The sequence below is a fragment of the Alosa pseudoharengus genome, unplaced genomic scaffold (genome assembly GCF_046254945.1).
Source record: "Alosa pseudoharengus isolate Yale_2024_CS ecotype anadromous, Long Island Sound unplaced genomic scaffold, YU_APseudo_1.1 YU_APseudo_1.1_scf_10, whole genome shotgun sequence".
NCBI classification, from domain to species: domain Eukaryota; kingdom Metazoa; phylum Chordata; class Actinopteri; order Clupeiformes; family Clupeidae; genus Alosa; species Alosa pseudoharengus.
In genome coordinates, this window is record NW_027468565.1 from 12,616,896 (window position 1) to 12,643,303 (window position 26,408).

The 26,408-nt window shown below is 44.1% G+C and overlaps 2 protein-coding genes across 7 annotated transcripts in view; both read left to right on the forward strand.

Moving 5' to 3' along the window:
* The first annotated feature begins 1,795 nt into the window (after positions 1-1,795).
* Positions 1,796-4,016, forward strand: olfml1 (olfactomedin-like 1). Its single transcript, XM_076300352.1, has 3 exons — positions 1,796-2,075; positions 2,271-2,559; positions 2,919-4,016. The coding sequence occupies exons 1-3, from the start codon at positions 1,950-1,952 to the stop codon at positions 3,704-3,706; spliced, it is 1,203 nt and encodes a 400-aa protein (XP_076156467.1). The 5' UTR covers positions 1,796-1,949; the 3' UTR covers positions 3,707-4,016.
* Positions 4,017-4,604: 588 nt separating this feature from the next.
* The window catches only part of ppfibp2b (PPFIA binding protein 2b), a 49,867-nt gene continuing 28,063 nt past the window's right edge, over positions 4,605-26,408 (forward strand). For 3 of the 6 annotated variants that reach the window (XM_076263819.1, XM_076263829.1, XM_076263848.1), the window contains exons 1-5: positions 4,606-4,775; positions 4,880-5,121; positions 15,174-15,281; positions 18,626-18,831; positions 25,771-25,857. In XM_076263819.1, coding sequence (XP_076119934.1) covers positions 15,197-15,281; positions 18,626-18,831; positions 25,771-25,857 — 378 coding nt within the window. In that variant the 5' untranslated portion in view covers positions 4,606-4,775; positions 4,880-5,121; positions 15,174-15,196. Of the gene's footprint in view, positions 4,776-4,879; positions 5,122-15,173; positions 15,282-18,625; positions 18,832-22,376; positions 22,610-25,770; positions 25,858-26,408 lie in introns of those variants that run through there. The other 3 variants (XM_076263810.1, XM_076263838.1, XM_076263857.1) reach the window with 3 other exon arrangements.

The following is a 26,408-nucleotide window of genomic DNA, read 5'->3' on the forward strand; positions in this document are numbered from 1 at the left end:
CAGAAATCATGTTTGGTTATTACTATTTAAGACCAAACCCATTTCCTGTCCACTGCATTATGCATCAGCCTACATAATTGATACGAGGAGTTATAGACAATTGTGCATTGTGGTCACGATGCATGTATACTATCACAACATTGTGAACTGTAAGTGTCATGATGGAGGGATTTTTGTATTCATCTGGTGAAGTGCTCCCAACCTGCAATATCTGAAAAGATCACTGATGATGGGGGGGTAGTCTGAGGTACACTGCCTACCATGGATCTTACCAGGCACACTGGAAACTGCTGAAAAAGACATGTGACTCCCTCTGGTGGACATATCTGCAATACAGTAAAACACATCTTTTTTGTCTATTGGAAAGTGTAGCAGAGACTTTCTAATGAGGAGACACAGCACTCAAAGAATCTTCCATAGAAATGGCAAAAGTTGACATGTGAATATCGTGCCAATCATGTGGTATGTTGTGAATACATCGTGCCCATCATGTGTTGTGATCTCGCAGCTGGAGCGAGGTTGGTGTGTCGTGATTCGTGAAGCCTTGCGCACATGCAGTTCTGACCGAAATAGATGCCCAATAAGTGCCCAAAAAAGTGTTACACTATAGTCCCTGAGTGGAGGGACTTGCCTAAAAGGACTTTGGGTGTAGCACCTTCAATAACTGAAGCACTGAAGCGTCAGGAATCATCAAAAATATTAAATTACCTAAAATCCATTTTGAAAACATCTTATAAAGCCAAAGCAGAAGGCAGAACATGTAGGAACAGAAGAACAACAGATTGGGTAAAACTTTCCTTGACAGTATCAACATAAGAGTGACAGGACACTGTCATGAACAAGTCATAAACGTTTATGACATAACGCTTCTGTTATTAAAGCAACACCAAATAACTTTCCCTCTGTTGCACGCACGCTATTTGTTTATCCAGCACCGGCTAGGCAAATAACGATGTCCACAGACAAGGTAGAATATGTTGCATGATTTATGAAAGTACGATATATTGCGACATCAGATGCAAGTCAAATTTGTAGTTTCTTATGTCTCATTCCATCAACTTGATGGAATGAGACATAAGAAGATGCGCTACCCGATCTGGCAAACTTACATAAGCGACTGCAGAAGTGCTGTTCACCCTGTTACAAGTTGATGAACCACTGAAACGATTTTGGAAACATTATTTTAAGGTACAAAAAACTCTTTGGTGTTGCATTCGGTTTTTGTCATGGTTAGGGTTAGGATTAGGGTTAGAGTTAGGATTAGGTTTAGAGGTTGGGATTAGGGCTAGGGTTAGGATTCAAGTGTCATGACAGTGTCATGTCACTCTTATGTCCATCCTGTCAAGTAAAGTGTAACCACAGATTGTGTGCCTTATCCAAGATAATTCATGTCATGAAACAAATCAAACATTTTACACAAAAAAATCTAATTGACTTAATTTCCTATTTTTCCCTCTTAGATTCCATATACCATCACACTGTGATCCTGCAGAAATAACTGGAAGTGGAAATAAAACATACTGTAGGGATATTTTCTCTTGTAGGAAGTTAATTTCAGTCTGCATCCAATTGAACTTCAGATTGTTTCGATTCTAAACATATACCCAGTGTCTGAAATATGGATATGTAGTGAGCTGATCATGACCATCTGGTCATACCACATTTAATAATTTGAGGTCATCCTGTGCCTTCCCAAGTTGAGGACGTGTCCGGACATCTGGAGTTTATTATGGCAGGAAACAAAGCTGCTGGCAAAGTACAAAGCACTCAATACTGAGAAAGTTGCAGAGCCAACAATAGCATCTCACGGAATAACAATCCAAACAAGCCAGACTCCTCTGGAGCCCCAGACGCTCTTGTTACTTGCAGCACTCACTTTGAAGCTCTTCAGTAACTTCCAGTAAGAGCAGTACATCTTTCCGCAGATTTTTTGGAGTCTTCTGCGAGTGATGTATATCCGGCTGCTTCACCTAGCAACTCTGCTCCTCCTGGCGTCAAACTCAAGCCATGCTCAGAGGATAACCTCGGATTTAGCCATGATGCAGTACTTCCAGGCCAGGCTGATCCAGCTGGAGGTGAGTGTTCTCATGCACAGGGCTCCACAATGAAATGCCTTCTCCATCCTCCTCGCAAGATTCCACCCACTGCACAGAACAAAACACACACATCAAATACATCTCCTTAATGACACTGATGTGTTATTTGCAATGTAACCACATGTAAGGTCTCTATTGCTAGCTGTATTTATTCCTCTACCACTGTTTGTCCAGGAGCGCCTGATCAAATGTGACCAGAACATACAGGTGTATGGGCAGAAGATATATGACTTGACCAATGAGATGCATGGCCAGGTGAACCGCATAAGAGCCCATAAGTCTGAGGTGAGGGTGCAGGTGGAGAATGTGGCGTTGCGGGTAGGCCGCCTGGAGAGGGACATGGAGTACGTGCAGACCAGGATCCCTAACGAGCCTCAGGTGGACATGGAGGAGGCTCTGCTGGATCAGCAGCTCAAAGAGGCCCGGAAGCTGAGGGAAAAGGCTAAAGTCAACATTGGGACAGGTACCTACAGTAGTTCACTGCGCACACACAAAGAAAATACACACACATATACACAGAGAGAGAGAGAGAGAGAGAGAGAGGGAGATAGATAGATAGATAGATAGATAGATAGATAGATAGATAGATAGATACTTTATTCATCCCGAGGGCCATTTTAGATTTGAATTTTAGAGAGACAGGGAGAGAGAGAGAGAGAGAGAGAGAGAGAGAGAGAGAGAGAGAGAGAGAAAGACAGATATTTGTTTGTTTGACCACTGGTCCTTTTGGGAAAATCATTACCATTATTTTTTTTACTGTTTTGCATGCTTTCCATGCATGTAACTAATATAATATGTTGGCCTCAAAATATGCCATTGCAGATTGTGGCACAGTTCTTACAGGTGTCAAGTCCATGAAGACTGTGAAGAAAACGGGCGATGTCTATGGGGCCTGGTTGAGGGACCTAACTGAAGGCTCAGCAAAAGTCTACTACTTTGATGGCACAAAAAATGACACCATGCTTGAGTATACCTCTGTGAAGACCTTCCGTGAGAGCAATTCCAACCAGAATGCAAACACCATCAAACTCCCTTTCCCATGGCAGGGGACTGGCCATATAGTCTACGATGGCTTTGTGTACTACCACCAAGCAGACACGACTAACAGGATTGTCAAGGTCCATCTCCTCAACCGCACAGTGAGTGACAGCATTCTGCTGCCGGGGGTTGGTCACCTTCCTGCCTATGCACTCTCCCCGCACACGTTCGTACACCTGGTAGTGGATGAGATAGGGCTTTGGAGTATTTACGCCGACCCTGATCTTGGAGGAAACTTGGTGATCACAAAACTGGATCTGGGCACCATGCACGTGGAGCACTCCTGGGACACCCCCTGTAAGAGTCAGGATGCTGAGGCCGCGTTCCTGATCTGTGGGACCATGTATGTGGTGTACAACACCCGTCACGGTGGACGTTCCAGCATACGCTGTCTGCACGACATCCACGACACCATCCTTAATGCAGAGTCCCCTCTGCTGTTCTTTCCCAAGGGTTACACCAGCCATGCCAGCATGCAGTATTACCCCAAAGACAAGCAGCTCTTCAGCTGGGATGACGGCTACCAAACCATTTACAAACTAGATGTGAAGAAAAAAAATATGGCTATATAAAATTGAAGTGATTAGTTGAGTAAACCTGATATTTAGAATTGCATGTTGTATATTCCACACAGTACAACCCCAAGATAATCAAAATAACTAGTGTAGTAAGCAGTCAAATCATTAACTTTAAGCATGCTTTGAATGTGAGATATTATTTAATACAGACATTGCTGTATTACTCAATTGTATGGATATTAAAGTATTTGTTTCAATGGACAGTGGATTGATGGACAGTTTATGAAAAGGCAGATGCTGTTTATGTTCAACAGTTGTTACAGATCCCTTGATCAATAAAAAGTTAGTTCTACTCATACAATGAGCAGTGAGCAAGTATTTTTTATTTTCAAGCGTTACCTTGGTTTTGAAGACACTTATATTGCACACACATATTTCTTATCAAAAAGCTCACTATGCCACTGTGATGAAGTGATGGTGAGAATGGAGACAGAATAGTGTCATCCCACTTCGTCTTACCACCAGATGTCAGTGTTGCCCTTCATTCTCCTACTTGTTTAGTATAGCTTTGTATAGTCTGTAGTTTGAGAGTGTTACAATATTATAGCAGACAGTACATTTGAAAATAACTGGAAATAATGTTGGCTACAAAAATAATATCATAAATGGACGATGCAGATGCAGTAAAATGGCTTCGTCCAACTTAATGTATTCTGTATGGAATATATCCAAGGCTGTAAAAAATACTAGGCTATATGATAGGCTATCCGATTAGTGGGTAGCCTAGAAGTTACGTTGAGGTGAGGTGAATGTTTTAGTGAAAAGGAGAGGAGAGTTCAAATTGGGTACCCAGAAAAAAACAAACAACTTCACGAGAGCACTGGTCGTGGCCCGCCCCTAAAATCACATGACAGGTGATAGGATGGAGGAGGACGCTCGGATGAACTTACGGCGCTCTCACCCGAGAGTTTCACAGGGGAGATGATGCTCCGCGCGAAATGAAAACGAGTGCCAATTTGGTAAAACCAACATTAATTGATTGATTAAATGAATTGACTTTATATGACGCCTGGAAACTAACGTGTAGGATTGGTATTTATTTTGGCTTTAATCTCGCGCTCAGGTGAGTCGCCAGACTTATGTATTGCAATCAACAGCACTATCTATCTATCCCTAGTAAAAGTAGTCTGCTATGCTGATGTTTTATTTTTGTTCTTTCTTTCACAGCGAACTTCTACAATTGAGATGACTACTTGAGAAGTAAAGTTGAATGACTTGCTGCCTGGCCAGGGAAGTGCTGTACAGTGGGCTTGAACATTACTCAGCGCTTTGGTTATATCACAGAGAACAGCAGGAAAGAAAGAAAGGTCACTCTGCCGGTTTGTTGTCAAATTGCATTTTGCCGATTTGCTTTGGATTTGCGTGGCAAACAGTGGATCAGTGAATCAAGTGGATCAGCCGCCATACAGGTCTGTAAACTCTTCTCTTTTGACAATTTGGACCACCATTTGATAATCATTGGTTTATTCTGAAGGGGATATATGATTGTAGTATTTCAGGTTGATGGCGGTGTACAATTTGCTAACGGATTAACAGAGTGACCAGATATGTGCGTGTAGTTTTAGAGGTTTAATTCCAGCTTCCGTCACCTGGGACCGTAGCCTAAACTCGAAATTGTCAATGACGCTTCATCACAGTGCTCTCTCATAGTAGCACATGGTGAATAATTAGTGGATGTCTTGCGATTTTCTCCTGCGTCTATGCTCCTAATATTCCTATCATCTGTCTGTGTCATATGAGTTGGTTTTGGAATTGCTTACTGCAATCTTCCCACTCCCCACAAGACAAGGACCTGATCTTGTTTGAGGACTGTTGGAAAAAGCTGTTATTTGTACAGTTTTGTGTCAATTGTGAACACCTTCAGCATGTGAGACAAAAGAACCGTATGCCATACTTACTGCATGAAGTCTTGATGCTGCTACTTGTGAGTGTTCACTTGGGGTGTGAAGTGATTTTGGATTATGAAATGAGCCGGGCAGATTTAGGGATTATACCCCAGATGATCAAAGTAGATTTTTCGACATTAATGGGGAAATAATTGTGTGTGTGTGTGTGTGTGTGTGTTTGTGTGTGTGTGTGTGTGTGTGCGTGCGTGTGTGTGTGTGTGTGTGTGTCTGTGTGTGTAGGGGTATGTGGTTGTGTGTGGAGAAGCGAGCACATGGTTAATTACCCTGTCAAATACCTCATACAGATAACTGCCTCTCATTCAGGAGATAATCCTCATTCAGATGTGATGAGCTGGATTTATTCTTGACAAGGCCACCACAATCCCTCATCCCTGAAATTATTTACAACTTTGCTTGCATCCAGTAACAGTTGCTTGACTGAGAGCTTTCACAGAATCACCCTCCAGATAGTGACCTGAGCATGCAGTCCCAGACCTTCCCTTGCACTGCATATTTTGAAATAATTGCGACAGATATGAATAGAATCTCTCTCTGCTATTCATTCAAGAGAATGTGCTAAATTTCCATCGGCGTGTCGCTCTTCCCAGTGAGGCGAAGAGGGATAGGTAGGATAGAAACCAACACATAGGCGCCATGGCGCACCAGAGGAAATTTTACTTGGTAATGACTGCAAGGGGCTGTCAGGCTCTTACTCTGAAGATCATGTGCTCGCACAAATGGATAAAGCCTTTTATTTGTGCCCAGCGTGGCTCTGTTCTCACTGCAGCTCGCCTGAACTCCTGGGAAACAGTGTGCAATTGTATGGCTAGAGATGACATCCCGGCCCAGGAGTGGAGCCAACGTTATGAACAGATCTTGTGATTGTTTGCCCATGTCAACCCAAGTTGGATTAAAACTTAACCCTACTCCTGTCTCCTGCTGACATGTGGAGACATTTATTTTGTCCTCACAAGCATCATCATGGCGTTATAGTGTCTCATGATTGCAATTGTATTCTTATTAGTGTCACATTCACAAATGTAATCACATTATTCATCCACTGAACTTCCTCTGAAATGGCAAGCCATAAATGCTAGGCTCTGACAACTGATATCCTCCACATCAGCATTTGAATTTACATATCTCCCCGACTCTCAGGCCAATTGTTTTTTTTTTTTTAAAAGGAAACTTTAAGTTTTTTTTTTTCCTGGTCACTCAGCTAGAAGCTAAATGGAAAGGACGATGTGAACATTGTTTTAATGTGCTTCAGTAAGATGATCATCCCCTGTCAGAGCTAATCGAGTACAGGCCCTTGGATGCATGAAGGGCGTGGGCTGTGCGTACAAACAAGCAAACCACTCTGGGAAAATAGGCAACAGGAACGGTGCTTTCTCAGCCGTTCATTGTTCAGGGCTTGCCTGTGGCCTTCTCCGTTGGGCAGGCAGGTTTCCATGAAGGTAAGAGAAACTTGATAGACCAGTTGTGCAGGGGCAATGCACATGTTGTTTTGGCACTCACTCTTAATGACACCTAACTCAGGGCAATACATTTCAGCTTTATATGTAATTAAGTATCACAGAGTAAAAGTGTGTGTATGTGTGTGTGTGTGTGTGTGTGTGTTGGGGGTGTGTGGGGGTGGGGGGTCCATATGAAAAATTTTGGAACAGAGCTTTGGAACACCTGAAAAAGCACAGAGACCAGCTGTATTGACTGGTTGTATCCAAAAATATTTAGAGGTGTTGAGCCCTTTCATCTTAAATGGCTAACAGTGTTTTGAAGCACAATGCTTTCTCCCTGTGAAAATTAACTCTGCCTCACCTGGTGACTGGTGTATGGTGTTGCCAATATCATACGATTTACAAATTGAAATATGCAGGAGTAAGAAAAAAGTAACTTTTTGCTTGTAACGTAAATTTCTTTACAGTTCGCCTATAATCAGTGACCACTCTTTCAATATTTATTGGCAATTAGGATACCTGTCAAATAACCTGACCCTAACCATAACCAGTAACACTGACCACAATCTGATCTTACCCCAGATGATCACTATACTGTACATAGAAAACATATAACCTATGTTATAGGCACTGCTAAGTAGCACCTAATTAGCACCATAAACTGTATATGTTTATTCTAATGGATAACTGTGTAAAAAAGCAGGCTATCAAGACATTGGAAGCAGCCAAACAGTACAGTATGACACAGTAAACAACCTGTGTAGAGGTCTATTTGTGTTCTGTGGACACACAAGGCCCAATCATTGTCAAAAGTATAACATGCAAATATTTGGAAAGTAAATACAGACAGAATGGATGGTGTCTTTCACACGTAGCTCCGAAACCACAGTGTGCAGCTAGCCAAGTGAATCAAGTGAAAATGGCCAATGGCACATTATGCAAACCAATGGCATGAGAGCTGCACTATGATAAAAACAGAGATGTTGTCAGCCCCTGCTAGCCATGGGAGCCACAGAGAGGGAAGTGCTGATCTTCCTGCTCCTTGACTGACCTCTTGGCATTTCCATAGGAGTGGGTGCCACACATGGGCTTACCTGCTGCAGAATGACATTTTCTGCTATCTGTGGCATCATGGCTTACCAGTCACGCTGGCCCAAGTGACAGGACTTTGATTGGCATGGGCCAGAGCTCCTCTAGTGCACTGGACATCAACTGAGTCAATCCCAATTCCACATGACAGAAATACCAAACTATGGAACCAACCTGCCTATGAATATATATATATACTGTACAGTAATCAACATGCTCACACACACACATCCAGAAAGTAACCTGAATGCCTTTTAGTGTTTGCCCAGTACCATGTATAGAAGCTGGCTCTAGTGGGTGGAAACCAGTGTGAAGGTTTTGGCAGTGGATTCCATCTGGCTTGTCAGTGAGGGGATCTGAATTCATGTCACCGGCGAAGTCATGAGGCACAAATTGCATTCTGCGACTGTAACGTGATCCCTTTGTCATTTGAGCTGAGCTCGTCTCGGGTGAGCTGCTTTGTATGTAGGTTACGATTTTGATACGCCGATGAAAACATGTCTCTGCCCCAGCCCCGTACAGAGACGCGGCCAGGTGACAGTCTCTTGGTAAGGCCTTGCTGCTGTCTCTTGGCTTTCATGTGGTCTGCCAGCCCAGCGATGCTGCTCAGAGTGCAGCGGTACCACCAGCTCCATCTCTTTCACCATCACTCCCATTTTTTCTGGCCAGAACCACAACAATGAGGGCTTGTGCTGCTTGACCACTCATGGCCTCTGAGCTACTAAGGCCTGACCTCACACAGAACACTTCACCTGCTCTTCCCATGCAGGACCCTCTTTCATTTTAAACTCTTGAGGAAAGAAGTTCTGTACTTTGACAGGTAGTGCAGACATCTGCAGTATCCTGTCAACCACAACGTGAACGTGTCCGAGCAGTAGAATGTTCTAGAGTTGGGGCGTGATTTGATGTGGCTGGCTGTCCCTCCCTTTGATGTTGCCACATTAAGCCGTGTTGACACGCTGGCTTTATTGGTCTGCCACCTAATGCTTACTCTGCTTTTCTTCCCTGCTGATGTTATGCTGCAGGCGTAGCTCATATAAACATGCACACATAAAAATGTTTTTCATGAACATGTCTGTACAATAAACAAAACACAAAAAATGCTAATAAGCACCTTCAGTCACTAGCCAAATGTTTAAACATAGACTTTATGACCTGTATGTAAAACATAATTACACACAACATGCTTTTCCAACTGCAATCTAAACGCTTTTAGTTCCATGTCCAAACATAAACTCCTAAAAAATGGACATGTTCTGTCTATAGACGTCCTCTTATATTTGTGATAAATACAACTTGGCTTGGCTTGGTTTGGGTGTTCAAAACCCCCGAGTAGTATCCATGTTGTTGTATGTTTGTGTTTTAGTGTGTATAGAGCCCTGGTCATGGCTGGCTGTGCATGATTGAGGCCATTGAGTGTCAGGGCTTCGTAAGAGCCACTGCCACAGCGATTAGGTCAGGCTCGACTGATGTTGACATTTTGGAGGGAGAATGATGCCCCGCCAGTGAGGTGAAGGCCTCACAAAATATTTTCCAAAGAAAAACAAATTTGATTCTGAGTAACTGTGGGACATTCACACAGTGAAAACAGACGAAGTTGTCAGTTGATATCTGTGTTGATTTGTTTTGTAATGATTATCGCGCTGTCTGGACAGCTCCTAACTCAGGTAAACTATCAGATTCACAGACAGATTCACAGCATAGCTATGTGCCACTGGTGCTTCCCATGGTCTGATCTTCTGAACTGACTACTAATCAATAACGCTGTAGTAAAGGGAACCAACAGCCGGCACAGTGCTCCATTATCCATGGCGGTCTACTCACTGTAGTTAATGAATGCCTTAATGAAAGTGTCCCTGTATGTGTAAAGGGTAGAAAGGATGGGAAAGCCAAGGTCCTGGTAAATGCCAGCACCTCTGTTTGTTTCGGTTAGTTTCAGTAGCTTTTCCTGCTACGCTGGTTTGTATTCTCACGGGCCTGGAGTGGTCACTGGCACACTCCAGTGACCCGTTGCGGCTTGTGCAAACATCCTGGAGAAAATTAGGGAGAACGGCATACTTGCACCCTAATGTGTGTCAAGTCCACTTGACTGAAATGAGGATTCCTGCTGTGTGCCTGGAAACAAGGAAGGCACAGGATCCCTGGAGCCAGATTCCTGTCATCTAGAGTTGTTATGTGTATGTCCTTTGTTGGTCTTTTGTTATATTGGATGTACTACAGACACATTTAACTAAAAAAAAAAAAAACATTTGTTCCAAAAAATACAAGATCATTTTGTGAATGTCAACACACTGTGTGATATTTATAAAATTACATTGTCTGTTAACCTTTGTAGATGGATTATTTTGGGTTAATTAATATATGATGCTGTGTTTAATGACATTTATTATACAGATATAGTTGTATTTGGAGGTTTGTTGCTACTACAGGGATTTGTTCAATGCAGTTGTACAATGCAGGTGCATCAAGACCTAGAACTTGCCTAAGCTGCCTTTTGCACTGCGGAACCGTGTCTTTGAAATCACAGGTTGCGACAGTGCCTACACTGCAGAAAGCCGTCTATTGTTTGCTCTTCTCAATCGCTTGACTTGTCTGCTCTCTGTTAAAGAATTGGAACGTGCTGATAGCCGTAACCCGAGATGGCAGCTTTCGGCCATGAGTCCATATACACTTTTATGGGAAGGAGGTCTCTCGCCTTGTCACGCTGTGCAGTCTGCCCTGAGAACATACTCCTCATTGTAGTGAGCTGTTGTTTTAATTGAAAAAAAAACATCTCAGTCTTAAGGTCTAGAATGGTATTTGGAGAACATTTCTAAAATAGAAAGGATAGAATACATTTGTTTAAGTTCATTGTGAGGCCTCTCTCTTTCTCTCTCCCTGTCTTTCTCTCTCTCCTTTAGACCGATTCTTCACCACATATGTATTCAACAGTAGGAGCACTACATTTTTTTCATTGCCAAGGCATTATACGAGAAGGCCTTGCCACTGCATGGTTTACTATTTTCGTCTACTTTTAATACACCTCACCTATTGTGCCACATTAATATCTGCGGCGGAAAGTGAAAGCTTGTAAAATAATCTGGAATGCAGTGAAAAGAGCCGAGTAATGGAAATTCTCCAGCACTGCAGCAGATTATTCTTTGTGTGTGTGTGTGTGTGTATGTGTGTGTTTGCCCGTGTGTGTGTGTGTGTGTGTGTGCTCAGTAGGAAAGAAGAGGCCCCGTTTTAAGAATGGAGGCTTTTAAAGGGCCACACTGAGTATCCATTTCTGTTTTCATATCTGCCCACTCCCCCACAACACACACATACACACAGACACACACACACCACCAGCACCCCTCTTGTCGCAGAGACTTATCAGAGTTTGATGATATGCAGGGACCAGGATCCACAGAGAGCCGGCTCTCTCGCTAATGTGCTTAGAATAGTGGCCGGCATGTGACGTCCACGATGTCGCTAATCATTTTAGAGGTAGCGGTGCGGTGGAGGCGCTCGGTGACCCGCGACTGTCTGAAGCTGGGGTAGCAGGGAGACACACTCAAGGAAGTGAGGATGTGCGTGTGTGGGTGTGTGTGTGTGTGGGGGTGTGGGAGGGGCCGACTGAATGGAATATGTGCAGCTCTGACTGAGGAAACACACAGGCTCACAGGTAGATAGAGCATTTGAGGAACAGATACTGAGGCGCTTTACTCTGATACTGTGTGTTTTGAGATGTTGGTTCGAAGGAGATGTTGCAATAAGCTGCCTTGAGCTAGTAGACAAGCTTTTAAAACAGATTTGTATGAGTGCAATGAATGCCACATTTAAATCAGGTCATAAACTGCTGATATAGGCGGTAGCAGAAGGAATGTGCTTGTGCTAATGCTATTTTACTATCTGAATATTTGAGTTTATTGTCTGAGTTGCTTTCTGTCTACCACAAAAATGGACCCGGGTCTGATGTTTGACCAGTGTGGTGGAACCTCAAGGCCAAGTGAGTGGGCACGTGGTTTTGATGTGGTCTTTGAAGGGTACTTTTCAGAAGTCTTTTGTTCAATTTGCTGTACAGGCAGTCACTCTGGTTTGTTGCAAAGCTGCGGTCTCCTGCACCCTGAGAGCTGGACTCAGCAGAAATGTTGATTTTCGCAAGGAAATGTACTTTGGCCGCAGTCCGCTGGATTTTGGCCCGACATGTCAGCGGCTTATCCTGGGAGCAGCGCTCGCAGGTGTTGGACGTCTATGGGGGGTGCCTCGCTGGCTTAAAAATATGACTATCTGTGGACAACTTTTTTTTGCCCTCTCTCTCCTTTTGGAAGAACTGACATGTATATTTTTGTCATTATCATTTAAGTGAGATGGTCAAATGGCATGTTGTTTTCTCTTCTGTCAGCTCCTAGTGCCTTGCACTCTCTGAAGTATGCGATTAGCTGGGTGGTCAAAGTGGACACTGAAGTGCTTTTGTGTTGCTTTGGGCTTCAGTGTGGGAAGCACATATGCATATCTGCCTCTCATCCACTGTTATGATGTACAGGGTAGTGTTACTGGGTGTGACTGCAGCACTATTGAAACAGAAACCTTGTTGGTTTTGACGTGGCAACTTATCAAGTCTCATGGAAGACAGTCGTTCAACCCTTGGATGAGACATGAATGTAAATAAGGCACTTCTACGGTTCTACCCCACCAGAAATACCAAATGTGGTACCTATAGTAACATTTTGGTGAAAGGTATAGTGGAGTTTTATAAACCACACTGTGCATTAGTCATTTGAGTGCTAAGTTTTTATGTCACCATCATCATTTCCTGTTCTAGTATGTTGCAGAGGGGCAATAAAAGATCTCACACTGAATTAGTCATCCTGGTTCTTAATAAAACAAAACTGTGTGTATATAGATTGTGACAAGGGCTGTTAATGTCCTGATGACACACAGTAGAAAGCCTTAATTTGCTCTCTATTATCAGACTCCTAAGTACAAGGCTGGAGCCTTTGTCCAGGATGCCTTCGAATCCATGTCAGAGACAGCAACTCTCAATGGCCATGAATGGAGGCGTCAGGCTAGGCTGTGTCAAGCTAAATGTGGCAGGATAATTAAGAGCATTGAGGTCCCTACACCCTTTCAGTGCCTTGTCTGTACAGTTGCCTTCTGTGTCCCAGACCCCATCTTGTGTGCTGTCCTCATCAGGAAGAGTTAATGGTCACGCTGTCTATTCACACTCCAGCTGATATACTGCAATGTGCACTATGTCAATGTTACTTAAACTGTATCATATGACACCACAGCTAATATAAGAGCTGACATGCTATTACTGGCAAAATAAATTATATTTATTTTGTTCATCATGAATGTAGGGGTGGCGAAGATGTCATGTAATATGAAACAGCTAGCAAATATATCAGATACACCATCCCATTTCAGTCCAGTGATTTCCACCCCATCTCCCTTCCCAGCACCAAGGCTTGACCTCTTGTCATGACATAAGATTTTAACAGGGAGAACGCATGCTCCTGTTACCATCGCAGCATTTGGCCTGTCAAACTCTGATCCGGTCAGCCACGCTGTAGCACGGGATACAGACAGCTCATTCTATTTTTATGTGTTGGCCGTGTGTGCCACGAGGCAGGATGACAAAGGAATGAAACACTAGCTCTGAGGCCTAATTAATCTCAGACTCCTCTGTCATTCATGGCCTAGAGAGAGAGAGACGGAGGGAGGGAGAGAGAGACAGAGGGAGGGAGAGAGACCGAGGTATAGGGAGAGAGAGTGTGGGATGGAGGTCAACCTTGGGAAAATACCAACTAGGCCTACTGAACTGCCTGGGGCTTCCCTACTAGTGCTTCATCTACTGTACTTGGGGAATGTGCTGTCCCACTGCAGACACATCACTGAGGATGGCCTCATTCATAAAGCAGTGGCTTAAGTCTACTACATCTGGGTGTCTGCTCATCAGACTGACATAAAGGATAAGATTGATATGAATAGAGAAAATATCACACATACACATGCATGCATATCGACTGAAGATATTTAATCAATTCACTTAAAGTATTGTGGGTAGCTTGCAGCTTAGGGAACCTGCTTGTTAGGGAATCTTTTCTGAATTAATTTACAGTGCCTTAAAGGAACCGTATGTAAGAAATGTATTTCAATTCATCATAAAATGGCCCTGATAAGTCACTAGACATTAAGAAATCATGTTCATTTCAAATACTTATATCATTGACAACAGTAGTCCGGCCAGGATATTGTCATTTAAAAAGTGAAGTTGCAGCCCTCAAATGATGTTGATGTTGTGTTTTGTCATGTCATGTTGTGTTTTGGCCTGATGCGCCACCCTCCACCTATCTAGTAATCACGAAGTCAGTAGTGTTTCGGCATCCGGGTTGGCAACCTCGAGTCAGGGGGGAGGGGGAGGGGGAGGGGATACACCGCTCTACAGTCATTTGAAAGTGATTGCAGTACCAGTTTTGGCCACAATCTTACATATGGTTCCTTTAATGAATGTTTACAGGATTGCACAATGTCCATATACTCTGTGATTTCACTTTTGCATCCTTAAGGCTTTTTATGCTCTTGCTTTGCATTCTGTGGCCCGTTAAAAAGGCAACAAGTCGACAACAATCTCATAATAAACAAATAATGCAATGATTAATAGGCTGAAAAGGAATATTTGATAACCTCCAGAAACAACATAATGACTGGTCTAGAATGTTGTTGTTTTTTTGACAACATAATGAATGCTTAGCAGTAATATTAACAAGTTTGCCTGACTTGTGACAGCATCATGATCTTTGCTGTCCACTAAAGAAACTGCTGGAAAGACGCTCAAGAGCTGACTCACAACGCGCCCAATCACTATGCAAAGCAATCTCCCTATGTTGCTGCCAAGAACATTGTTTTCCTATTATAATCACAGGGCAGAAATGCAGAACAGCCTTGTGGTTGTCCATTGTAATTATATTTTAGTAATATAATGAGGGTAGAACTCAATTTTGTTTGTTTTCCTTGTCCTGACTCTATTCTGTTGTGTGTGTTTTCTTTTCATTTTTGCAGGACACAGTGCGGTCTTGCTGTGCATGCAGTTGAATTGTATCGTCATGGCATCGGATGCAAGCCATATGCTTGAGGCTGCCTTGGAGCAGATGGATGATATCATTGCAGGTGAGAGCTTACACTTCATCTGCATTTCTTACTTAGTAGTTAAAAAAGTAGAGTTTAATCATCTACAAAATATATTTAATTTTATTTTTAGTTAGATGACTAAATATAATGTCTAAAAAAAATTATGAGAATATGAAACAAAAAAAGTTACAAAATGCAGATAATAACTAAATAAAAACACAAGGTCTCTCACAATATTCTGCATGTGGTCACAGGAGGATTCTACGTGAACAGATCGATACAGTTCAGATACAGATAAAAAAAATAGTGGCTTCCTGTAATGGTTTCCACATGTGTGGACCTTGTTGAGGAGATTTGCATTTGCAAGATCTATAGGACAGGCATTTATTGTCGCCTTGTAGGTTGCTAGATTGGGAAGGAATCCTCTGATTGTGTCGGGGTTGAAAGGGGGGTGAGGGGTTCTTCATCTGCTCTGCTGCCCAATAGAGGATAAATGTTTAATGTACTGTAGGCAGTCAACAAATGAAGGCTTGTGGGATGGAGATGAAGATGTCATGTTGTTTCTTGGATGAATAAGAGATTGTACTAAGAAAGTGAATGTAGTGTTCCCAGACCACATACAGTGCACTGTGACCACAGAGTAAACAATGTCCAGAGTGCATAAAAAATGACCCATCCTGGATAATGCATAAAAGGATGATAGCTATTAAAGTTAGCATGACATCTTGTCATATAAGAAGGAATATCCTCCCTAGAACTGTATATTATCCCAGAGATGAAATGTGTTTGATATGTAGGACATGTTGCCTTACAAGAGAGCACTACATAGCAGCTGCATACAGTCACATATATACTGTAATTGTTCGCTGACCTAAAATAACTGACATTAACATTTCCATAAGCTTATGTATCCTCTAGCTATTCCTCAATGAAGTCACTGCCTGCATTTACCATTTATTTACCATGAGATAGGACAAACTGGGCCTGCAAATAGTCTCATAATACCTATTATTTATGGTAAACTGGCCATTGAGACCATTAAAATGAAACCATAAGGCAGAGCAGCAATATGGGTAGGTTGTTCTGGTTGTCTGGCACACGATGGCATAGGCCAGTTACAGTATACAACGTGTTGTGCAGTTTATTTATATTTAAATATAGCTGCAGAGTTTATGGAACATGGAGCTGAAAAGAAAGTATTTTTGTGTTTAAAGAAAGTGATGGGAATGTTTAAGGTGACCACAGGAATGCAGGGCTTTCTTCAGACTCAACTGACTGAAATGCAAAACTCCTTACAACCATCTCAGGAATTTGAAAGTGTGCCACCTACTGATTAGCAGTGGAACCTTATTTGGTCACTGTAATCTCGCCTATTTTACAGTAAGAGGGTAAAGTATAATACATTCAGATATCTAGACAATGGTTTGTCATGCAGCCTGGGTCATGTAACTTGTATACAGCCTAACCTTTGCCCTGATGTTTTGCAATCTTGCCTTGAAATTTTGTGAATCATACCTGACTCACTTTTCCCTATGAAATGACGTGTTTCGAAAGATCACAGAACACTGGGAAGCCACGGTGATTTTAGATTCATCAAATGAAATGACAGACAACACTTGATTTTTCACCCTGTAAAAACCATCAGCCAGAATTGGCTCCGATTCCGATTTTTAGGTGTTCACGTGACTCGCCTCAGAGGGGGGTCTGCTTTTGGACCATGTATGAAGGAAATGAAGAGCTTCCTGGCAGAACAAAAGGCACAACAAATCAGTGTCATCCCCCAGGATTCAGCTTCTCCCTGTCAAAGTACTCTCCGCACCGCGGTGTCTGTGAACACCCCAGCCGTATGTCCTCATCCAACCCCCGCACATCGCCGTCTGCCACAACACGTTGTGTTGAGAGCTCCAGCAGCCTGGCGCTTGTGTCCGATGGAACAGGCCTTCATCGTTGTGTGTGCGTGCACCGGTGGATCTCGTGGAGCTATGAGACCTCAGGTGTTTGAGGGCGAGTTTGTGATCAGGCTGACCGGTTTAGCCTCTCGGGTGAAGTTATGGCCTTCGACAGCAGGGGCTTTCTGTAGGGGTTGTCGGCAGCACAGAGAGAAGGTACAGCTTCCCACCATACTGTCAGCCTGTCCAAACTCCATAAGCCGCTTGGTGACCCTGGATGACCTGCTGTGTATGAAGATAGCAGAGAGAGAATAAATGGAACAGTTTGTGATGTCAGGGTTGCTCCTTCTGTTGCGGGATTCAGTCTGAGAGCACAAGTTGATCTGCAGTTACTAGTGTATCAGATTTATGTCTCTCCCTTCTCTTTGAATTCCATATATCTGTTCAATTTCAGTCTTGCACGTTTACTCTCTCCCTGGCTGTTACTGCAATCTGACAAACTAGCTGAAATTGTTGAATTTGGCTGTGCCTGAATTTGAATATTCGTTGTTAATTTAGTTCCAGTTCCATTTCCTCAAGGCAATAGCACTGTAAGTTATGATCCATTTGAATCCAAATGTTCCATTTGTATCCAAATGGGCCATATGTTTGATATTATCTTGCATTTTATCCAGACTGGAGGTTCAAACCAATTAGCATTATGTTCAAAAGTTAGAGTGAATAAACATTTCGCACAATATGCTAGCAATAATCACTAACCTTAAATCAGAAACAAAAGCATATGGAGGTCCTAATCACCATGATGATGGCTGACAGGCCGTCTCCTCTTTGCTTGTATTAATGTTGGACGCGGCCATTGGAATCATGTCATCATATGCATTCTACGCCACGTGATGGCATCTTAATTGCCTGCAGATGTCCTTGAATCCCTAACTCTCCTCATGGGCCAGATGGAGTTATTGGAGCAGATTTGCGAGAATGCTGTACTTTGTAGTCAGTGACACGTGGACAAAGGGTGATTGCCTTAGTTTGTGGGACTGTACATTAGAATATTGTTGTCTTTTCCACCATCATGAAGGGGACTGTTGTTGTGCATGGGTTGTTGCACTTTCGAATTTATATAAAGTGTTGATGTTAATCACACGGATGCAAATGGAAATGCTTCTGTTAAAGATAATTTTCTTGTTTGTTTGTTTGTTCATTCATTGATTTCTTTACACAGGATGACTTAATTTATAAATAGTAGCTCTTCCTCTTGGGAGTCCTAGGTGATGGTGATGATGGTGGTGATGATGGTGATGATGATGATAATGGTGATGATGATGATAATGGTGATGATGAGAGGGAAGAGGATGATGGTGGTGATGATGATTGTCATGATGATTTTAGGGATGAACAATGGCAATGGATTCTCACCTCCATCTCTGCGTCTTCCCTTCTGGGACAATCAAGTTCATCTAATCTAATCTAATCTAATCATCCCCGCATGCCTAGGCTCTAAGGCTGTCGCAGAGCTGAGTAACGGCCTGTATGACCTGGGATCGCCAGTCAGCTCGGCTCCCCTGCAGGTGCTGCAGCTGGCTGAAGACCTGAGGCTGGCCCTGGAGCTGCAGGCCTGTGACGGGGAGAGGGAGACGCTGCGCTCACAGCTGCCCTGCGCCACAGCACACCTCCTCATCGACTGGCTACAGAAAGGCTCGGTGAGTGACCTCAGCACACAAGACACAAGGCTGCGAAGCGCATCTCCGCTCTGTCTGCCTGTTTATTTGGCTGGACGTCTTTCTCTCCCCCCCCCCCCCCCCTCTCTCTCTCTCTCTCTCTTTCTCTTCCTCACAGACACTTGTCTCAGACATATAATTTTATTACATAACCATATTTGCTTCAGTATTACTGTATTTGATATATTGATACATTTTATGGCTTGTATTATAATACTTTGGCTAGTCCTTGACAGGTAGATAAAACAACCCCTTCATTCTTCATTTTTCAACCCAGTCTTTAAACCCCAGAATGCCTTGTAGATTAGACCATTTTGGCTGGTTTGCTGAATGCCTGGATATCATAACTCAGAAGAGCCATTAGCCAGCTGTGCAGGCCTCTTCCAGTTCCAGCAGACATCCAACTATTTGTGGAGCATGCAGATCTGCTAGTTCAATGGCCGCTCTTATTTTTGGCTCTCTCTCCCTCCTTCTCTCTCTCTCTCTCTCTCTCTCTCTCTCTCTCTCCGGCTCGACTGTTTAGCAGCACTAAGTGTGTTCCTCTGAGACTCTGATAGGGTTGTGCTGAATTTCCTGCCTTACTCCCCCTCTATATTTCTCTCTATTTCTCTCTCTTCACTCTTTCTCTTTTGGCTACGAAGCACCGACATCTTTCCTTCTATTCCATTCCTCCTCTCTCATTTGCTCCTTCTTTCCCTCCAGTCATCTCTTTCTCTCTCTCGGTCTCTCTCTTTCTCTCTCTCTTTCACACTGTCCTTCCTTCTGTCCTCTCTCTGGTCTCTGCTCAACCTCTGTGGAGATCTCGCCAGGTCTCGAGGGTAAGTTTCAGCTCACATGGTTGTTGGCTTCGTGATTTCAGCTTTGCGAGTTCAACTCCAGTTAGCCTTTAGGTGACACCTGGAGATAAATCTTTCTTTTTTCTTCATTTTTTTCTTTTATTTCTTTTATTTATTTATTTTCTCCAGATGAAGGTTGCGCTTGTTTACCTCATGCCGATTTTGTGCTGTTAATTTCACTTGAAAAGAAAGACAAAATTGGATTTGGCTTGTGTAATTGGCATGGCTTTGCTCATTTTTCTTTTTTGTTTTGAAGTTGAGTTACGTTCAACCTAAAATGTCTGCACATGACTCCACTTCAACATGCTTGTTTACTTTTAGATAGTTTGTTTATCAGTGAGACCCAGTGGAAGGATAGGCCATAGATGTAAACAAACCTGTTCACCGTGGTGCAGCCATGGACAGTGACTTGTGGGAGGGTCCTGTCACTGTCCATTTCTGAGAGCTGACACTCACAGTGTACAGCAGGGGTCTCACTGCGCTGTAGTTTCTCTATCTCTCTCCCTTTCTCTCTTGCCCCCTCAGAAATAACCCCTTTTCCCACCCACCGCCACACACACACACACACACACACACACACACACACACACACACACACGCCCACACGCCCACACGCCCACTCACTCTCACACACACGCACACACACACACACATACACGAAGCCCAGTGCAAGATCAAACGCACGCTCTCTTGCATTACTGATCCATAGAGATTGCTGCGCCCAACCCATAGGAAATGGGAGCCAACTCACTGATGGGGCCAGGAGGAAAGGGAACCTGGCATCAACCCCCATCTCTCTCTCACACTCCCTCCCTCTCCTTCTCTCTCTACACCACCCCCCTCTTCTCTCTCTTCACCCCTCTCTCTCTCTCTCATGTTTTGCTGAGAGCATTGCCTTGTGTTTATTTTCCAACAGCAGTTGTGTCTTGTGATCTGGCGGACTACAGGCAGACCCTGTGAATGATGGAGGTGGTGGAGCTGAGATAAGATCGCTGGCTTGGCTGATCAGATTAGCAAGGCTGTGTTCAAGGCAGCAAAGGGGCTCTTTCAGTGTCCCAGTGGGCTGTGCTTTTCAAAGCTATATTGTGTGTGTGTGTGTGTGTGTGTGTGTGTGTGTGTGTGTGTGTGTGTGTGCTAGTGTGTGAGCGCGAGCGTGTGTGGGTTGTTGGGTGTGTGTGAGCTTGTGTGTGTGTGTGTGTGTGTGTGTGTGTGCAAGTGTTTGTGTGTTTAAAGGAGGTCTCCTGGTACTTGTCTAGGAGCAGCTGTTAGGATCAGAGGCCTGGCCAGGTGCATGTCTGAATCAGAGGTCCCACTAGAGCCACGGCCAGGCTCCACACTAATACTCCATCAGTGATGGATGGCTCAACTCTAATTTATATCCAAAGTGTGTTCATTCTGCTTTGCATCATTTGCATTGCACTTGCTCTTGTTTTGCATCATTTTAGTAGTTTAGTCTCTATGACTGACTCAACAAGTCGTTGAGGAATGTGTCCTCCTCTTGTGTCCATAAAAGGACATGCATGATGGTTTGAGTGGTCCCGACTCCACAGAATTCCACCCACAGCCGCTGTGCACCGTGCTCCATCTCGGGTGACCCAAACAGGAAATGCCCCAAAGCCCGAGAACGTGAGAAAGGAGTGGTGTTCTCCCGGGGTGTTGAGACAGAAATATCCTCCAGGCTTTTTTTTTTTCGTTTTCTGTTTTAGTGTTTTGGGTGGCTGCTGATGTACCTGACCATCTCACTGCTTCTCTCTCCCTCTCACTTCACACACGGATGTCTCCTGAGAGGCCGTAAAACACACAGCTCCACTGATGGAGCTTTTCACACGTTCATCCTAAAGGAAGGCTATTAACATAATGGCGGCGAGGAGGTTGGTTGCGCCAGTGCGTGCTTCCAGGCTAGTCACAGCACGCTTCCTCTGTCCACTGCGCCGGCCAGTCTCTGGGTTTATGTGCTGGGCCTGGCCAGCTTTTACACAGAACAGACAGAGGGAGGAGACTGGCCAGGAGGCGCTCCCTTTGGAGTCTGTTAGAGGGGCCGAAGAAGTGGCCTATCCGCAGGAAATGAGGTCTTCACCTAATGAGTCTCTAGCCAGAGTGAAAGCAGATAGGAGTGTCTATACCGATAGAGAGAGATAGAGAGAGAGAGAGAGAGACAAAGAGAGGGACTTCAAAGAGAGAAAGACAGGAAAAGAGGAGGCGGAGAGAGAGAGAGAGCAAAAGGGAGAGAGAGTGAGCATGTGTGTTGTGCATGTGTGCTGTTTCAAAAGTCATTGGCCTTGAGTCCCTCCACAACAAGAGGATGACTGTTTCAGTTCAGACTTGCATTGTGACTTTAACTTGCTGTAATTAGAGCAACTCCTCCAGACCAGAGTAAGGAGAGAGAGAGAGAGAGAGAGAACAGACTGGACACGGCTGGCATGGTTTTGTGTTGCGTCTGACTCGTGAGGGGAGCCTGTTGCAGAGCTTTGTGCTGTGGCCTGGGGGGGAGCAGCAGATGCGTTTTGGGCAACAGGAGGAGGAGGAGGAGAAGGTGACGGCGGGGGTTTGGTTGGACAAGCTGATCCAGGCGGCTGGCCTCAGTTTCAGTGGCTGGGCTTGCACAGTTGCCTCTTCACGTCAGGAGCACAAGGAGAAAAAGAGTGAGAGACAGAGAGAGAGAGAGAAAGAGAGGGAGAGAGTGAGAGAGAGAGAGGAGGGAGGGAGGAACAGAGAGAGACAGAGAGAGAGAGAGCACAAGAGCAGGCCATATGAGCAGGGAATCAAAACCACAGGGAAGTAAGTGAGCAGCAGTTTGAGAGGCGGCCTCTCTGCCCCCCAGTCTCCAGGGAAGCTGCACACTCTGGGGACGGCTCAGGCAGCGATGGGCCTTCAGCATGGAGGGCGAGATTGATATTTACAAGCACTTCACTTGGCTGAAGAAGGTAAGCCGAGCCCACCGCTAACGTGCCTCTCTCTTTAGGTTGTGAATTCTTTCCATTGCAGCATTTGTTATGGGCAGGGATTCCTCCCATTCATTTTCTCCAAGAGGAGGAAATTGTGCACTGTTTTTGTTGGTGTCCTCTGTGAAAACATGTCTTTCAAGGGCCAGTTGTGCTTGTCATGTTGGTTATTGCATGTCATGTTGGTGTTTATGAGTGATTTTGAAGTTGGCGCTGTAAACATGTTGACTGATAGCAAGCACCGCGACATGCTAATTATAGCTATTGAAGGTGTGCTTTTTTGCGATCTTGTGATCACAGCAGAACAAAAGGCTGTTTCATCTGGCTCTGTCAAAGAGGGAAACAGCTGTTTTGAGGCTTACCACAGAGAGTCTAAAAGTTTTCAGTGTAAGCTAAAACTCTGCTGTGTCCCCTCTCTATGGACGAAAGCTTGTGATGCACAAGGCAAGTTTTTGAGCAGTGTTGCCGGGCAATGTTGTTGTTGTTTGGGCACATTCCCATTGCTATTGGACATCATTTCTTGAGTACTTCAGTCATCACTAGGCAAATGATCATAATCATCCAATCAGAACACATGAAACTGGTTATGTGGTTGCCAAGCAACATTGCTCTAAAATGTCCCCCATGTATCATCCCCCTAAAAACTTTTAAGTTAAAGCCTGCTAAAAGACTCCAAGTGTTTGTATATGGGTAACAGCTGTTTAAAACGCCTTTTCATGGATGTTGTGATTTACTGTCTTTTGTGTGTGTCGGTGAGGTAACCAGGATATTGTGTCAGGCATGTGGAGCATGTTACACAGACACACCCCTGCACCTAAACTGAAGAAAAGCACAAGTTGACTTGTTGTACTTATGTTGTACTCATGGAGAACCACTCATAGAGCATACTAACTTAATGCATCAGCATGCAGCTAACAGTCATGCAGTGACGGAAATCTGTGTAAAGAGGACCATATGATCACTTCATTAGCTTGGGAGGGGCTGCTATTTGTCTGTTTCATTGGCTACGGGACATTCTTAGACAATGTAATAAGAATCATGTCACTGGTTCCATTCGGAGCCTACGCCTTTAAGGGCCGTGCAAACAAGCTCTTGGCTCATGGAAAAAAGGGGGGAATTCCAGCATTTGGTTGTCCTGACTGAAAGGGGGCCTCTATCATGGGTGTCTCCTAATAAATTGTGTTAGTGAGCTTTATCTCTTTGCACAAGACAATGAGTCGTGTACTGCTTCAGCAGGCAGGCCCTGTTGCTCTTGGTCCTGTTAAGGGCTTGTACAGAGACAGCAGGATATGCTCGTTTGGGTTGTTTTGACTGCCTGACAATAACCAGTGATGGATTTTGGGTTTCCGTAAGTTTTGTTTACAGTTGTTAATGAACACACTGGCAATACGGCGTGGCTTGCTTCCCATCTTGTAAGTCTGGATATATACATTGCGGTGAACTTACTCCAGACTTACTAACTACAACTCCTAGGCTGAAACAAAATGCACTTACATAACTGGCTGAGACCCCTGTGTGTCAAGGTTCATTGGCGAAGAATCAGGCACATGATGTTGATGTAAACTGAAGTGCGGTGCATAAGCTCCCTGGCTCACCATGCAAGAGGAATTACAAATGTGCCCTTAAGCTGCGTTCTCAGACATGAATTAAAAGTTCCTGTATTGAAAGCAGAATGTGGTTGACGATGAGGCCTAATCCTTGTCTGAGGGTCTGGACCTTCGATTAATGCCTTGGAATGAAAAATATTTTAACTTGTTGGCGTAGGTCTATCTTTGTCTTCTGTGTCATAGGCCATTGTTATTCTTGACCTTGAAATCTGTTCATTGTCACTGCTTTTCATTTAGCACTGTGCATTCTATGGATTGCTAACAATCTACATAAATGCCATAGCAGAAGCCTCAGTCGATAATGGCCCTGGAGGAAAACTGGAATAGACTTCACCTTCCCTGCCTGATCTCTCAATCATCTCTCTCCTCATGCTGGTGTTCACCTCAACACTGAGTTTAAATACCCCCCCCCCCCCCCCCCAGTCTGCACTAAGCTAGTAAATGCCCCCTGGCTTTGATGAGGAACCTGCTCTTAAAGGGGTTTTAGCACAGCGGGGCAGCTGTACAAGCCCTGCTGAGTGGCCCTGGTTCTGGTAAAGACTCCAGCGGACAGCTTTACTATTATGGTCACAAGGGAGGTGATGACCCTCAGCATAGCAGAGATATAAGTAGAGGAAGAAGAAAGGACCAGAAGATTTTGTCTAGCTGTACAGTGGAATAAACCTCCCTCCACCTACCTCCCTAACACACACACACACACACACACACACACACACACACACACACACACACACACACACACACACACACACACACACACACACACACACATAAACACACTCAGCAAAGTGACATTTGTCATTAGAGAGGTGCCACGACAATCTCTCTGACAGGGTTTTATTTTGCTGATGCCACCAGCCAGAAGCCTAGCTGAAAGCAAAAGCTGTTTTGCACAGCTTTGAAAATATGGTGTTGTTCAATTAGGTTTTGCTTTCGTAGGCCTTAAGCACTCTTGTCATCGGTTTGTGCATTTTTGTATGCTGTGGTTTTACAGTAACAAGGGGATTTGACCAGGGCTTCAAATAAAAATATTGCTGGGGAGGTTGGATTCCTTGAGTCAGAGATTTACTTGAGTCGTTGAGGTCATAGGTTCCACACTGTTATCATCAAATCTTGAAGAGTGATAAAAAGATTCTGTGTTAAATGTGCCCTGATTAATACATGTTTTGTGATATTTTGTGAGTGCTTCATTACCCATATTGCAGTAACCTCACCTCGACCCTTGCTCTCAGAGTATTGTTTGTAAATTAATTAGCATGTGTTCGTTGGAAGATTCAGTGTTTTGGTGCCAACAGAGTTGTTTTGTCTCCTTGTCTTTTCTCACGTTTACCCCAGAGAGCTGTTTAAGAGCCTTACAACATCTCCTTTGTTTGACTATATTTAGTCATAGCCAATGAGCCATTGATTTCCCACAGAAGTGGTTGGACCTGTTGAGGTCACACATCCCTAATGTTTACACTCTCTTTTGCTCTCCCCCTCTCTATCCACCTATCTTTTCTCTCTCTGTCTCACTCTCTCCCTTTTCTGTGTCTTCAGATAAACCTCCAGTCACCCCCCAACAATGAAACCTGTCAAGAGCGGCTGGCACGCTTAGAAGGGGATAAACAGTCTTTGGTTCTTCAGGTAAGTCTGGCTTCCCCGTGCTCTGGCAATACAATGGCTGTGTTTCAGTGTGTGGAGGGTTCCCAGGTCACTGTGTGGTTGCCTTCAGAAAGCACCGGGCGGTGACAGTGGCAGGGTCATGCCAGGAGAGCGTGAACGAGACTCCAGGGAGAAGAGACATGTGACACCTCTGTTACACTCGCCAGCCGTATCCACTGGCTGCCAACAATAGGGCCACGGTCTTGTGGCACTGAGCTGTGGGAGAATATGTGAAGAGAGAGAGAGAAAGAGAGCGAGAGAGAGAGGGCGGGAAAGAGAAACCGAGGTGCAAAAGAAAAAGTGAGGGAAGGAAAGGGAGAGTGAGAGATGGGTTACAAATTGGTGTTAGTGCATTATGAAGATCCCTTCATAGAAACAGATGTGTGCAGGTTCTACCATTATAAAGGAAAGACAAGCCCCAACACTCCTGTAGAAAGCATGTGCAGTAACTCCAGGTGCATTCTTTAAGTGTGTTCTTTATAATGTGCTGAGTGAATGATTAACATCAGTGGAGAATCTCTGTTATTAAAAAT

Bases quoted from the DNA above. Each gene is read 5' to 3' on its own strand.
- olfml1 (XM_076300352.1), top strand. From the start codon at position 1,950: ATGTATATCCGGCTGCTTCACCTAGCAACTCTGCTCCTCCTGGCGTCA. The intron at 2,076-2,270 runs GTGAGTGTTCTC...CTGTTTGTCCAG, and splicing joins CCAGGCTGATCCAGCTGGAG to GAGCGCCTGATCAAATGTGA. The intron at 2,560-2,918 runs GTACCTACAGTA...ATGCCATTGCAG, and splicing joins TAAAGTCAACATTGGGACAG to ATTGTGGCACAGTTCTTACA.